We start from the raw sequence: 12,720 nt of genomic DNA, 5'->3' as shown, positions 1-12,720 counted from the left end.
CATGCAGTTTTAAGGTAATAAAATGTAATGTCTCATCTCAACTTGCCTCAAATTTATTTCTTCTAAACTTAAAAAGCCAAAAACTTACCACTTCCACACAGAATGGGAGGATAACTTTTTTCACTGTATCATATCGAACATGCCATGGTTGACTTCATGCAGTTTTAAGGTAATGAAATGTAATGTCTCATCACTGTTTTGTGTCATTACTGCTGCCACAGTACCAGAATACTACACATAATTTGTATTTCAATATGTTTTGTCTAATAATAGACCATAGTCTAAATTAATTAATTTCTGAAAAAACAAGATAATCGAACCGAGGGACGATTAGAGTGAGGGAACGATCTTCGAACTGTGATGTAGCAAGAGACAACTGTACAGTAGTACTGTATGCACTGTATCTCTGAGCATTGTTTAACATATATTACAACTTGGGGTCAAAAGGAGTGCTACTGCAATGTCAGCAGTCACGCAGGCACTGTGGTGAAAGTGGGTAATGAATCCTTCAATTTACCAGTCAGTTTAGGTTCCACCCACACGACCAATCCTTATAAAGGAACTAGCTAACAGCGCGTCTGACAGCTCTTGACCTCGGGCTGTGGTCCCCTGATATTAAATGCTGACAGAGTGACTGGTGGGAATAAGACATGGAGGATCACCAGTCAATTGTGTGTGTGCTTTTGTGTCAGTGTGAAGTTGATGCTTATGAGTTATGTGATGCATGTCCTTCCATGGATCATATTGGAGTTGTCATTAACACTGAATGACATTATGTCCTTTATTTGCCATGTCAGCTAGGTTCTCCCTCATCCCTTCTACACATTAATACTGACTATCTCCATCCGGCGGCACTTCCCTCTAATATGGTTCTCTCTCTTTTTTTTAGCCTTCTGCTTCCTCACCTTTACAGGCTGACTCAGGCTAGAGTGCTGTCTGGAGGGTCCATTCATGGGCAGCAGATTTATATCTCTCAGGGTCAAGACTGCAGGTTAAGTGCACTCTGATCAGTTCTACTAATAAGCAAGGAGGGATGGTGAAGTAAACTGCGAACAATAAAGGACAAAAATGTGCTAAAGGTATATGTAACCAACTTACAGATATGCTCAATTACCAATAGTAACATAAAATATAAATAATGATCAAGAATGGGCATATCCCCAAGAGTAACACAGCGCAGTGCTTACGCACAATTGCACTTAAATCGGCCTCCTTTTACGTAGCCTTATGTAGCACAGCCTAACAGTTGGCCAACAAAGCAACAAAATACACAAATAATAAATTGTAAGCCTAAACTGAATCATAAAAACAGGCATGGAAATTTGTAAAGTGCTGCTAGACCGACGTCAGTGCAAGTCGGATGGGATAGGCTCCAGCTCACTCTGCTGCTACCGTTTTGAATCATCTGGCATTGGTTTTACTTGCATGTGCATGATACTTTTGCACTCTAATTAGTGTGCAAAATTTCATATGCTTTGAGCATTAGTAAATGTTGAAGTGCAGTTATAAACACATAATGCACTGCACATTAAAAAATCATCGAGCCATAGGTCAAAGCCTACTGGCTATGTAACAGTGAAACAACATGAGCTCAACGCCCACAAGGCACCGTGGGACCAGGATGGTGAGGGTATATTGATTTCTATGTGGGAGAAGCTAGAGGGGTGGAGCTATAACTGTAAAAGGCAATGGATGACATATACTACCCCGTGAGTGATGTTAAAATGGGTATATGGGGGTGGAGTGGATCTAATGGAGCATGGAGGTGTGTAGCACAGCAGGAGTGGGTCCAAGATTTGTCACTACCAACACATTACATGCATGTTAATGTATAAGATTATACATCTGAGTTACACAATGACTGTTGGTTGGTTGGTGAGCTTGTTTTCCAAAAAAGTGCTTTCAACAAAACTTTACAGAGGGGTAGAAAAGCTTAGTACATTTTGATGCTGTAATGGAAATTACCTGTGATTAGTAGACAAAATTGCCATTAAATGTGCAGATTTAGATAAATGTGTAGATCAATGAATTCATTTTAATGTTACAGTGCACTTGCATTAGGGCAGTGATCTGACAAGGCAAATGTCTGCAGGGCCTTTACACTGTGTTTACCTGGCAGAATACGGGTTTGTAGGTTTCTGAGAAGATTTGGGTCATTTCTTCTGAGTCACAGAGGTCCAGAGGCAAGCGGTCCACACACACGCATTTGGAATGCAGGTTCTCTTCCTGACTCAGCTGGTTGACATCCATCCATTGCACCATCAATGAGCGATCCCCCTGCAAAATCACAGCATTTTTTTCATGGGATATGTCACATTTTGTAACTATTTTCAGTGCTTCATTAGTCCTTTAAAATAGTTCTGTGCATTTTCTATACCAAGAGTCCTCTATCTGCAGCCCGCGGCTTACCAAAGCTTTTCATTTGGCCCGCCAAACATCACCCAAATAATTTCATCCATTGAGTCTAACTAAAGAAGTGCTCATTTATGTAATATGCAATATGTATTTATGCGGAAGCCGATGTATTGACTTTGTTATGAAATAAATGCTGTTTTGAAGGAATAGCCACTTTCAAACGAAACAGCACAACTTTGACGCAGTGCATCCCCCCATCCACTCTGATTATTGACTCGGGAGGTTTGGACCTCAGGTAGATTTTGGACTTTAATGACTTGCTACTGCTTGCTGAGTGTGTTCACCCTGAGAAAGGCTAAAACATAGTAGATATACATCTATCTATATCAATAACAATATATATAAATGTCTCCATAGAAATATTTTTTTTAAATTATTATTTTATTAACGATTGCATCTGGCCCTCAAAGTGCCTGCTGAAAATAGTTGTTCATATGTAATTCAAGACCCCTGTTCTATTACTGTTTCACATATACAAGCAGTTTCAATAACCCTAAAGTACATTTTTAATTACGTCACTGTGAGTGTAGTGTTATACACGGCTGACTTTCTTGCAGCCGGTGTGGGATTGATTGATGCTCAGTGACAGCAGGTGTGAATGTGAGTGAGTTTGGTTGTCTGTCTCTATATTAAAAGCTTATTTCCAAAAGGCGCTGAATCCGTTTTGGGACATTTAGAATTATTCAAGGTTTTTCGAAGGACCACTTTCACTTATTTTCACACCTTGAGAACTTCTCACATATCAAAGTACTATCATCACAATTAATTAAAATGGTAATTAAAAAAAATCCTGCTATGTTAGTTATTTTTTTTATTTTTTAAAATGTTTCACTTAAATGGAATTAGCGTGTTTCGTGGATTAATGTGGATTAAGTGCCTTTTGGAATAAAAAAATTTGATGGATTATTAGATCAAAAATGCTACATCTCAGTTCAAGGTATCAATAGGTAGCTCATTCAATATTTTACCACATTACTACCACATTACTTATATAATCAATAATCAGGTTATATCACACAGAATTCCACCCAAGCATTGGTTTGGTTATATTCAAGTCATGTAATACTACACATTTCACTCAATGCATTACTCTTCACTCTTCACTTCACTCTTTCAAATTTTTCAGCTCAAACCACAATCACGTGAGATATTTAAAATGTCAAAAACTTGTATACGCATGCAAAGTATAAATACGGTATCCATCAATCTTCTTCCGCTTATCCAAGGTTGGGTCGCGGGGGCAGCAGCCTAAGCAGGGAAGCCCAAACTTCCCTCTCTCCAACTATTGTACTTCGTCCAGCTTCTGCCAACGAATTGTGAGGTGTTCCCAGGCCAGCTGAGAGACATAGTCTCTCTAACATGTCCTTGGTCTTCCCTGAGGCCTCTTACTGGCCGGATGTCCCCAGGGAGGCGTCCAGGAGGCATCCTGATCAGATGCCCGAGCGACCTTATCTGGCTCCTCTCCTCAGTTCTACTCAATAGTTTCTCCTGAGTAGCAGTGCTTCTCACCTTCAGAATAAAAGTGTAGGCTTAAGACTGGCTACCCACTGAAAATGAGTCCGCAGACCACTTTTGGGCCGCCGCCCACCAGTTGAGAATCCCTGGACTACAGTATCTGGTGAGAAAGCCATTGCTACTATATTGTTGCTTGTTTGCCTGTGTTTTCCCCACTACTTTTCATTACATTTAGAGCTAATATCCACCAGGAAGTACTTTGCTGTACTAACTGCTAACTTATGCGTCTATCTTATCTTATTTATGTCTAAGACGGCTTATTTTCTATTATTACGTCTGCTATGATGTCCTTATGCCTAGAGGGCTAGAGGGCTGTAAAAATGGTAAAATCTGTATTTAGTGTCACGTTCCACGTAACTGGTTGGACTTTGGACCTGATACTCCTTATTTCCACTATGATTTCTTGTTTTGGTCTCTTATTTTCTAGTTTTATTTCCTGTGTTTCTCCGTATGCAGCGCCTTTATTTTCTGTTCGGAGCACTTTCCGCACACCTGAGTTTGTGTGGCAACTAGCTTGTTATTTAGTTCAGCTGTGTCCTCCTGCTACATGCCAAATCATTGTCTTTTCAAGTCTTCACGCTTGTTGAATGTTAGTTTTCACTACCTGCATGTTACCTTCCGCCTGTATTGCGTTTATTCTTGGAAGCCAGCCGTTTTTTCCTTAATAAAAGACTCCATTGACTGCACTCGCTGCTATGTCTCTGCATCCTGAGGTAACACCACTCACTGTAATAGTGAATCATGACAGAATGATTCGGCCAAATAGTTACCTCGCAGAGATGAAATCTGTGAACTCTTTTGTTCTTTGGAGTTTCTGCATAGAACCAGGAGCGCCTCCTAAGAACCAGGCCTTCAGCTACTCTGCAGCAGCAGGCCGGTGGCATTCCTATTCTTGTGGCTAAGGAAAGATTCTGGGCGTCAATCCTTCTCCAGCCTGGGCTCTACTCCAGCCCAAGGAGATCCAATTGCCCTCCGTACCTGCTCCACGTCAGACCAAGGTTAGATCACCTCTGGCTCCTGCTCTATGCCAATCCAAGGTCAAGTCACCTCTGGCTCCCACTCAAATTCCAAGCCGGGCTGAGGTTGGTTCACCTCTGGCTCAAGCGCCAAGCCAGGTCAAGGCCTCCTGCTCCTGCCCCTGCTCCACACCAGTCCAAGGCCAAGTCGCCGGCTGCTCTTGCCTCTGGCCCAGCTTCACGCCAGGCCAAGGCCAAGTCCCCTCCTGCTCCAGCTGCACATCAGGTCAAGGTCAAGTCACCTCCTACTCCCAATCCACGTCAGGCTGGGGTCAGGTCACTTCCTGTTCCTGTTCCACGCCAGGCCAAGGCAAGGGTCAAGTCACCAACTATGCACCCTACATGCCAGCCCAAGCCCAGACGCCCCCATCCCGACTCCACTGCGACTTGGGGCCATGTCACTGCTGCTTCCGCCTGGGTGGTCAGAGCGGGATGGACCTTTGACCCTCCTGCAAGCCTCCCTCCACCCATCCCTGGCTCCTGTATCAAGGGGTCATCCAGAGCCTGCTCATTTTGGTGCCCACCAGACTTTGCTTCTTCTGTCAGTCACAATGGACTGGAATCCGTCCTCGGAAGGCAGGGCTACTACTGGCAGCTGTGCGGTGGGAGACGCACAGCTATTTCCAGCTCCGGTGGTGTGGCCCCAGCCATTCCTGTTCCGGCTTCATGGTCGCCTAAAGCGCTCTCGTGCATTAGTGGCGTATGACCTGCGGCCGCCCAGCTTCGGCCCTTCCTCAGTCAGGCACTTGGAGGCCGTTGGGCATTCTGTCCCAGCCATCTCTCGGAGGGGTCCAGACGACGCCAATGAACTTGCCGTCCCGGCTGTCTCCCGGGGCGGTTTTGACAACTCAGATGTCCCTCTGTTTCATCGCAGGGGTGCATCCAGCGACCCACCACTAGTCCTCCCTCCACCCACCCGTGGTGCCTTTGATCTGTGAACGTCTGCAATCCGTACCTGGTTCCTGGTGTGACTGGTTGGACTTTGGACCTGGTATTCCTTGTTTCCACTATGATTTCCTGTTTCGGAATCTTGGTTTGTCTTTCAATTTCCTGTTTAACTCCGTCAGCACAACCTTGACTTTCTGCTCAGAGTACTTTCAGTACACCTGAGTTTGTGTGGCAATTAGCTTGTTACTTAGTTCAGCTATGTCCTCTTGCTACTTTCCGAATCATTGTCTTTTCAAGTCTCCAAGCTTGTTTGATGGTTTGTTTTCACTACCTGAGTGTTACATTCCGCCTTTTATTGCGTTCGCTTCTTGGAAGCCACCCGTTTTTTCCTTTAATAAAAGACTCCATTTACTGCACTCGCTGCCATGTCTCCGCATCCTGAGGTAACACCACTCACTGTAATAGTGTGACATTTAGAAGGTCATAAACAGGTTTTCTATGCTCTAACTACAAAAATATTCCATTTATTAATACTGAATCTTACTTCGCGGAAATTAATTTATCGCGGTCGGGTCTGGAACCAATTTGCCGTGTTTAACAAGCGATGACTGTATTTTAAAAAAAGAAGAAAGTAGAAAGCTAAAAACCAATAGAGGTCAAAGGCCACATCACTCAGTAGATTTAGCACCTTTTGGAATTTAACAAATTGGATTTGGCGCCTCAACCAGTCCAGGGTGTACCACGCATGTCGCCCGAAGTCAGCTGGGATAGGCTCCAGCATACCCCCGCAACCCTAATGAGGAGAAGCGGCATAGAAAATGGATGGATGGATGGATTTGGCACCTTTTGAAAACAAACAACCTGATTTGACCAATATTTTGTAGACTTACAAAAATAATTTTTGCTATTTGAATATACAGGCAGTGAGCAGCTATTTCGGTAAAAATAGATTTAGCACCTTTTCGAAATAAGCTCTTCAAATGTTCCCTGTGAATGACCGGTAATGACTGGCGTAGTCTGCCTTTGGGTCTACAGTTGGCTGAGAAGCTCAAGCGACCCTGAACAGGATAAGTGGGAGAAAATGGATGGATGGGCATTTTAAACGGTAGTAGTGGACCTGTTTTCAGTACGAATGTAGATGGTTATTTCAGTGCTGAGACATCATCTCTTCAAACATGAATAAAAGCTTTCCTATTTTGGCTATTAATAATAACAAAGAGTAAACGCTCAGAGTAAATTTTTCACATGACATATGATCTCTTGGTCAAGTCTCATAATAACATTGCAAGGAAGCAATTATCATTTAAAAAAAAAAAATCTTACAACTGCACCAACATACCAGTGGTCGTCCCAGCAACTCAGAACGGGCCCGGGAAGCAGAGTCTTTCTTCATGTACTCAACAAATCCATAGCCTTTGGAGTGGCCAGTCAGGTCGCTATACACCAGAAAGGAGCGCTCGATGTTTCCATAGGAACGTACCAGCTCCTCAAACTGCTGGGAAGTGAAGGTGTGGGGCAGGTTGGTGAGGCAGAGCAGGGAGTCTGTAGGCTGCAGGGTGACACTGATCAGGCGTCCCCGGACAGTGCTGTGGTGGAGGGAGCGGATGGCATCCTGAGCCTGGTCCCCGTTCAGCAAAGTCACAAAGGCTGGAGGAGGGGACATTATGGAGACAGCCACAAAGGAAAAAGACAGACGACAAGAACCAACACAAAGAAAAGTACAAACAGACAAAAACAGACAGCGTGTGGGAGCAACAAATTTGAGATGAACAAACATACATTCACAGCAGACATTTGTAGGAAGTTTGAAGTGTGTGGGAAATCCACAGTCAAAGAACATGCACATGAAAATAAAATAAATGACAGATCAAATGTGGGATATGAAAAGAAGTTATACAACGTGCAACCAAAACCACAGACAGTCATAAGGACAGACAGACAGTTACACAGAGAGAAAGACAACACATTAGCGAAAAAGCCAAAAGGAAGCCACAATGTAGGGGGAATACACTGTGACACACATATACACTAACCAAATTTTAAAATGACATCAGAGAAACAATCACACTTACCGTAAATTCCGGACTATAAGCCACTACTTTTTTCACACGCTTTGAACCCTGCGACTTAAACAATGATGCGGATAATTTATGGCTAAAAGAACTACAGTTCCCAAGATGCTTATAGTGCAGCTTCACGAAGTAGTAAATTGGATTAGTGAAGTGGAGGCTAATGGCTTCTTCTTGGACTGCTTGGAATGCGGCAGCTGTTGAAAAATGCGTCTCACGTCTCACTCATCAGAGATAAAGAGTGACGCTGGGAACACCGAGTATAGGTAAGATTGCAAGGTTTATAGCAGGGGTCACCAACGTTTTTTCTTGCGAGAGCTACTTTTAGAAAATTAAAATGGCCACGAGCTACTAATTTTTGTAGAAATGATTTTCATACCTTATTTGGACCCAAACAGATCAAATATGCTTGTTTTACCAAAACAATTACAAAATGCTGGTATCCACAACTCACATTTTATGTTTCAGAATACTTTTCTTTCTAGTGTTCTTACATTATTAACTGAAAACCTGAATGAAAAGCAGGCTTGCGGGCACCTCATGTGGTCGTGGGGGGCTACCTGGTGCCCGCGGGCACCACGTTGGTGACCTCTGGTTTAGTGTAATTATCCCATGTTACAATGTGGAGCTGACAGACAAGTGTGGCCTATACAGTTTACTGTATGTACATTTTTCTTGCCTCTTTAAATTAGATGGGTGCGACTTTATTTTAATATTCAGGTGTGCTCAATAGTCCTGAATTTACGGTATTTGTTTTAGATAGCTGTGTGAATGCTAAGAATAGGGAATCAACCATTTACTCAAAAAGACTTTTTTCAGTCCAGTGCGTTTTGATAGCATATTTGGTGCACAAAGTTATCAAGTGTGAAGACACCTTTGTGTTAACATTTCTGTAATAATTAGAGCCCAACATGTTTATGACTTTCTAAATACATTTTTGAAACATTATTAGAGCCCTCTAGACAAGAAATACCACCCTTATAGTCACATTTGCACTCATATTACTCAATATCAGGGGTCTGGAACCTTTTTGGCAAAGCGAGCAATGAAAGCAACATATATTAAAATGTATTTCCGTGAGAGCCATATCATATTTTTTTACATTGACTACAACTAAATGTGCATTTTTAAGCGAGACCAACACTTCTTGAATGTAATAAGTCTATGAATTTATTCTTTTGAACGTTATACTGAAGCTAACCAATAATACTGGACTGCGGCCGCAACAGTAGCCCGTGTTATTATTAAGATTATTTTTATTATGTTATTGTTGTGAGATCATTTAAACCTGCAAAAAAAGCCTTTTGTTTCAGGGGTTAAGTCTCGTGCTTGTCTCACCAAACAATTACTGACACATAGTGACCAATGTAGAATATTACATCTACAATTCTTCTTCTTAATGCCTTACATTTTGTTATATTTGTTTAGCCATTTTTATGCTTGAAAATGCTTAATTTAGGCAAATATACATACAATTTGCTTAAATATGCATATGTTTTGACTAATAGTATGCCGTATTCAACCACTAAACAGCATGATTTATTAATTTGTATTAGAGCTGTCAAAAATAGAGTGTTAACGGCAGTAACTCATTTATTTAGTTTATTATGTACATTTTATTAGCGTAATTAATGCATACGTATCATGGCAAACCATGCCTCTCTGTTATGACGACAGACGGCAGCAAAGTTTAGCTCCCCGCAGAGTTTGCCGCTCTATTATAACTTTATTCTGACCTGAACACATCAACAGCACTGGAATTCCAACACCATATATGTTTCTCCAACTCCACACAAACACGTTTCTAGTCCGGAACGACACTTCCTCATTGTCACTCGACTACCGCGAGATGCATTCATTTACACTCCGAACATCACAAAAACAGCTTTATGCATATATGTGTGGTCTAAATAAACAGAAAGACAAAGGAAAAACAATAAGTGGATATTTTTATCACTCACTTTGCCACTCTTAATGCGGAAGTACAATTTGCTGCATTTAAGTATGCTTGGAAATCCCAGAAAATAAACTCAAAACATGTGAATTCAACTTCAGTTACGTGGTGTCTTTGAATGCAACCCGTCATTGCTCATAATAACATAGTTAAAGAATGATTCAAATATTCTGCTACTATTAAACAAACTATCCATCCATCCATTTTCTATACCGTTTCTTCCTCATTAGGGTCGCGGGGGCATGCTGGAGCCTATCCCAGCTGACTTCGGGCGACAGGCGGGGTACACCCTCGCCAGCCAATCGCAGGGCACATATAGACAAACAACCATTCACACTCACATTCATACCTATGGACAATTTAGAGTCGCCAATTAACCTCACCTGCATGTTTTTAAAATGTGGGAGGAAGCCGGAGTACCCGGAGAAAACCCACGCGCACACGGGGAGAACATGCAAACTCCACACAGAAATGCCCAGGGGAGAATCAATCTCCAAGGTCTTCCCGATCTCCAAGCTGTTACTGTGTTGGCCAACGTGCTAACCACTAGACCACAAACTAGTGTTAGGTAAATAGATTTTCAGACATGTGTGTTATCTCTTAGCTTGATTAAAATTTTCAGTTAATACAAATATTTTATAATCCTCTATAATCCTATTTTATAATCTTTTATCTTTCTTTCAATAAAATACAGTAAAAATAGGCATACTTTAGACCTAGTTGCAAATGGTGATTAATCATGATTAATTAATTTGAAAACTCTGATTAATCTGATTAATTTAAAAAATTGTAATCATTTGACAGTCCTAATTTATATATGTTTGAAAAACTGTGATAGAGTGGAGCCGCAAAATTCAAACCACAATGTGGCGAGGAACGACTATTTAGTGATAGGGAGATATTACTGTTACCTGACCATATAGCCACTAAAAAGCTATAGTATAAATAAAACCTTTAATAAGTTCAACAGGGAGCCATTGCTGCCATTACTGTATGGTAGTTTTAATTCAAGAGTAAGGCTTACACAAAGAAAACATCATTTATTTTCATGTCTTTAAATACCCCACTACTGCAGCTGTACCTATTGATTGCTTTTCTATTGTATTTTTTCAACACCCCACTGTACTCCATTCTGACTACAGCATTTTTTTTTCAATCTACTGTCTGTCTCTCTCATTGTCCCTATTTCCTCTCACTCTATTTCTAAGCACCTCTGTCCACTTTCTGATTCCACCTTCAACCAAATCAATTTACCCCAAGCCTCATTTAACACTTACGAGAAAATTTAACTCTTACAATCAAAGTCTAATCTGCTTTTAACAGAGTGTACCAGCTCACGCTGGGCATTATGAGGAGATGGAGATACTATGGCTGAAGTTTTCGCTCTCTCATTCGGCAGTAATGGAAATTTAGCATGAGAAGCGTGGGCTGGTGTAAAATCTTGCACAATACTTTCACCAGCAGCGAAAGGGGGATGTCAGACTACAAAATATCTTTAAAATAACCTTGTGAATCATGGGATTACAATTAGTGAGTGGGCAGCAAGTGAAACATACACAGAACTTGAGAAGAAAAAAAATAGTCCATAAGAGCGATGGCATGTTAATTATGGGTCTATTATGTTTCTGAGTACGTCAGGGCACAGGAAAGGAAAACTAGTCATGGTAAATGGTGGAATTTCCTGAATCCACACTTCCCCTTATAGAGGCTAATTAAAATCTTGAAATCTCTTAACGTATTTCGGTGATAGGGAAAAAAGTGTTTTCTTGGCTGAGAAATATGGTATGGTACTAAGAAGTGGCTGCAGTAAAAGTTTCTTTATCTTAAAAAACAGTAAATTATATTTTGGAAACATGATTTTCAACTGCCTATTTTAACAGTAAGCGGAAGCTTGAGGTTGTTGCTGGTGATGTCTTTCCAAATTTCCAAATTTTGCCACAGTGGAACCTCAAAATGTATTTATTTACAATTTTACAATTTGGAAAAAAAATATTTTCAGGAAAAACAACAAAATGTTAAGAGGAGAAAGTCAAATTATACGAATAAGTACACTGTACGTACCCGAAGGAGTAGAAGCAGCAGCAAATTAAGATGTATAAGCAACCTCAAAGCTGACTTTAGGTAGCCGGACCGAACAACACCCCCCCATCTTTCTTATTATTTATCCTGACATTTTTAACACTTGAAAATGAGATTTCTACATATTGAAAGTATTACAAAACCTACTTAAAACCGTCTTAAACAACATAATTGGCAATGCATCATCATTGCACACACACGTTTGTTTGATGTTGCGAACATGACAGGACATGCCCCAATCATCTTTAAAAAATTGTTTTCAGTATGGTCAGATTTTGAGAAAATGTCACATGAGCACAGACAAATAGATAAGTAAGTACATTAGCTGCCTAGATACCTTATATCCCGGTTCCCAAGTCATCATGTGGATAACTTCGTTTTTTTTACATCGGTGTGGGGGAAATATGCATTTTTGAAAATATCCGTGTTCGTGTCTGTTAATTCCTGCTTGAAATTTGTACTTTCACGTCACTTCCTGTTGACTGAAAAGGACGTTCATGGCAAGAGCTCCGCTTTTCCTACTGGAGTTTGGAACTATTTCGGCGTCTTCCTGACCACACTTCGTGATCACAAAAGTAGAATAGTGTGCTGACATCTCTGACTTCCACTCAGACGGGTGAGACAACTGTTAGCAAGGCAAGCTAACCGGTTGCTTGGCAACAATGCCGAGAAAAAAATAATTTCATTCAAGCACGGAGACCAGGTCCAGACACCCCGGAAAGGCCACCCCTGGAAAGAACGCTACCACCAACAGAGCTGCTAACAGCTATGGGGCTACCCAAGA

At 41.3% G+C, this 12,720-nt stretch overlaps 1 protein-coding gene across 3 annotated transcripts in view; it reads right to left on the bottom strand.

Annotated features, from left to right (window-relative positions):
• raver2 (ribonucleoprotein, PTB-binding 2) overlaps positions 1–12,720 on the bottom strand; it is a 79,051-nt gene that overhangs the window by 33,600 nt on the left and 32,731 nt on the right. For all 3 annotated transcript variants that reach the window (XM_054790534.1, XM_054790535.1, XM_054790533.1), the window contains exons 3-4: positions 7,174–7,481; positions 2,113–2,277 (exon numbers count right to left, since the gene is read on the bottom strand). In XM_054790534.1, the coding sequence (XP_054646509.1) occupies positions 2,113–2,277; positions 7,174–7,481 (473 nt within the window). The remainder of the gene's footprint in view (positions 1–2,112; positions 2,278–7,173; positions 7,482–12,720) is intronic.

This window comes from Dunckerocampus dactyliophorus, chromosome 10, assembly GCF_027744805.1.
Source record: "Dunckerocampus dactyliophorus isolate RoL2022-P2 chromosome 10, RoL_Ddac_1.1, whole genome shotgun sequence".
NCBI lineage: Eukaryota > Metazoa > Chordata > Actinopteri > Syngnathiformes > Syngnathidae > Dunckerocampus > Dunckerocampus dactyliophorus.
Note: the sequence above shows the minus strand (reverse complement) of the source record. Positions and strands in the feature narration are given on the sequence as shown.